Source organism: Hydra vulgaris, chromosome 03 (assembly GCF_038396675.1).
Source record: "Hydra vulgaris chromosome 03, alternate assembly HydraT2T_AEP".
Taxonomy (NCBI): Eukaryota; Metazoa; Cnidaria; class Hydrozoa; order Anthoathecata; family Hydridae; genus Hydra; species Hydra vulgaris.
Genome location: NC_088922.1, coordinates 37,131,098 through 37,132,500, shown reverse-complemented (window position 1 = coordinate 37,132,500; position 1,403 = coordinate 37,131,098). Strand labels below are relative to the sequence as shown.

The 1,403-nt window shown below is 22.7% G+C and overlaps 1 protein-coding gene across 1 annotated transcript in view; it reads right to left on the bottom strand.

The window, feature by feature from the left end:
* LOC136078126 (uncharacterized) overlaps positions 1-1,148 on the bottom strand; it is a 134,106-nt gene extending 132,958 nt beyond the window's left edge. The window contains exon 1 of the mRNA XM_065793102.1: positions 967-1,148. Within this exon, the coding sequence (XP_065649174.1) occupies positions 967-1,027 (61 nt within the window). The 5' untranslated portion in view covers positions 1,028-1,148. The remainder of the gene's footprint in view (positions 1-966) is intronic.
* Between the last annotated feature and the right edge of the window lie 255 nt (positions 1,149-1,403).

Here is a 1,403-nt window from a genome sequence, read left to right as displayed (position 1 = left end):
CAATTTCATAGATTAAAACAGTGTAAGACTATTCTTAAAAAATTAATTAAAAAATTGATAAAAAGACCATACTGAAAATCTTTTCTGTAAAGATTCGCAACAATATCACACGCAATAAACACGCAAAAATATCAAATAACTTGGCATGTTATAATTTACGTGTGCCAGCTGGAGGCAAAATAACTGTTGTATTACTATATCTACATTATTACAACTTTTTATTATACATTTATAAATACACTTTTTATTACTTCTTATTAATTTTATTAATGCAAGTTTTGCACACTTATTGGTATGATATTTTTAAGGTAAAGTAAAGCTAAAATGTGGACCGTTTAAATGAAATAACCTAAAAATATACATCTGTATTCTAACTTGAGTACAGAAAAATTTTGTTTAACACTTTTTATAGATTTATATACTATAGATCTATACTCTTTATAGAATTTTTTAAATTTATTCTATAGACGTACATGCATGCATACATACATACATGCATACATACATACATACATACATACATACATACATACATACATACAAACATACATACATACATACATACATACATACATACATACATACATACATACATACATACATACATACATACATACATACATACATACATACATACATACATACAAACATACATACATACATACATACATACATACATACATACATACATACATACATACATACATACATACATACATACATACATACATACATACATACATACATACATACATACATACATACATACATACATACATACATACATACATACATACATACATACATACATACATACATACATACATACATACATACATACATACATACATACATACATACATACATACATACATACATACATACATACATACATACATACATACATACATAGAGTTAAAACGTTGCATATAAAAGTAATTTTTTTAATAATGTAAAAATATTTACCTTGAAAAAACGATGTCATTAATATAACTGCTAAACGTAAAATAAAAGCTTCAATCAACATTGGTTAAAATATTTAGTTAAAAGTTGCTTTTTGAATTACATTATAATTTTTTATTTATATTTTTAATCTTTTATTTGTGTGCTTTTAAAATTTTTGTCTGCGTATATAAAACCTGAATATTAGTTAATAGACAAAATTTTAAGAGTTAAAAAATATAGGCTTATAAATTGTTAATTATTAATTCCATTGAGGTATTATGCATCCAAGATATATGCATAGTAACACACTCCGCGTGAGTATGAAAACCAGCGTGATTGCATATATACACATATATATATATATATATATATATATATATATATATATATATATATATATATATATATATATATATATATATATATATATATATGTATATACATATGTATATAGTTTC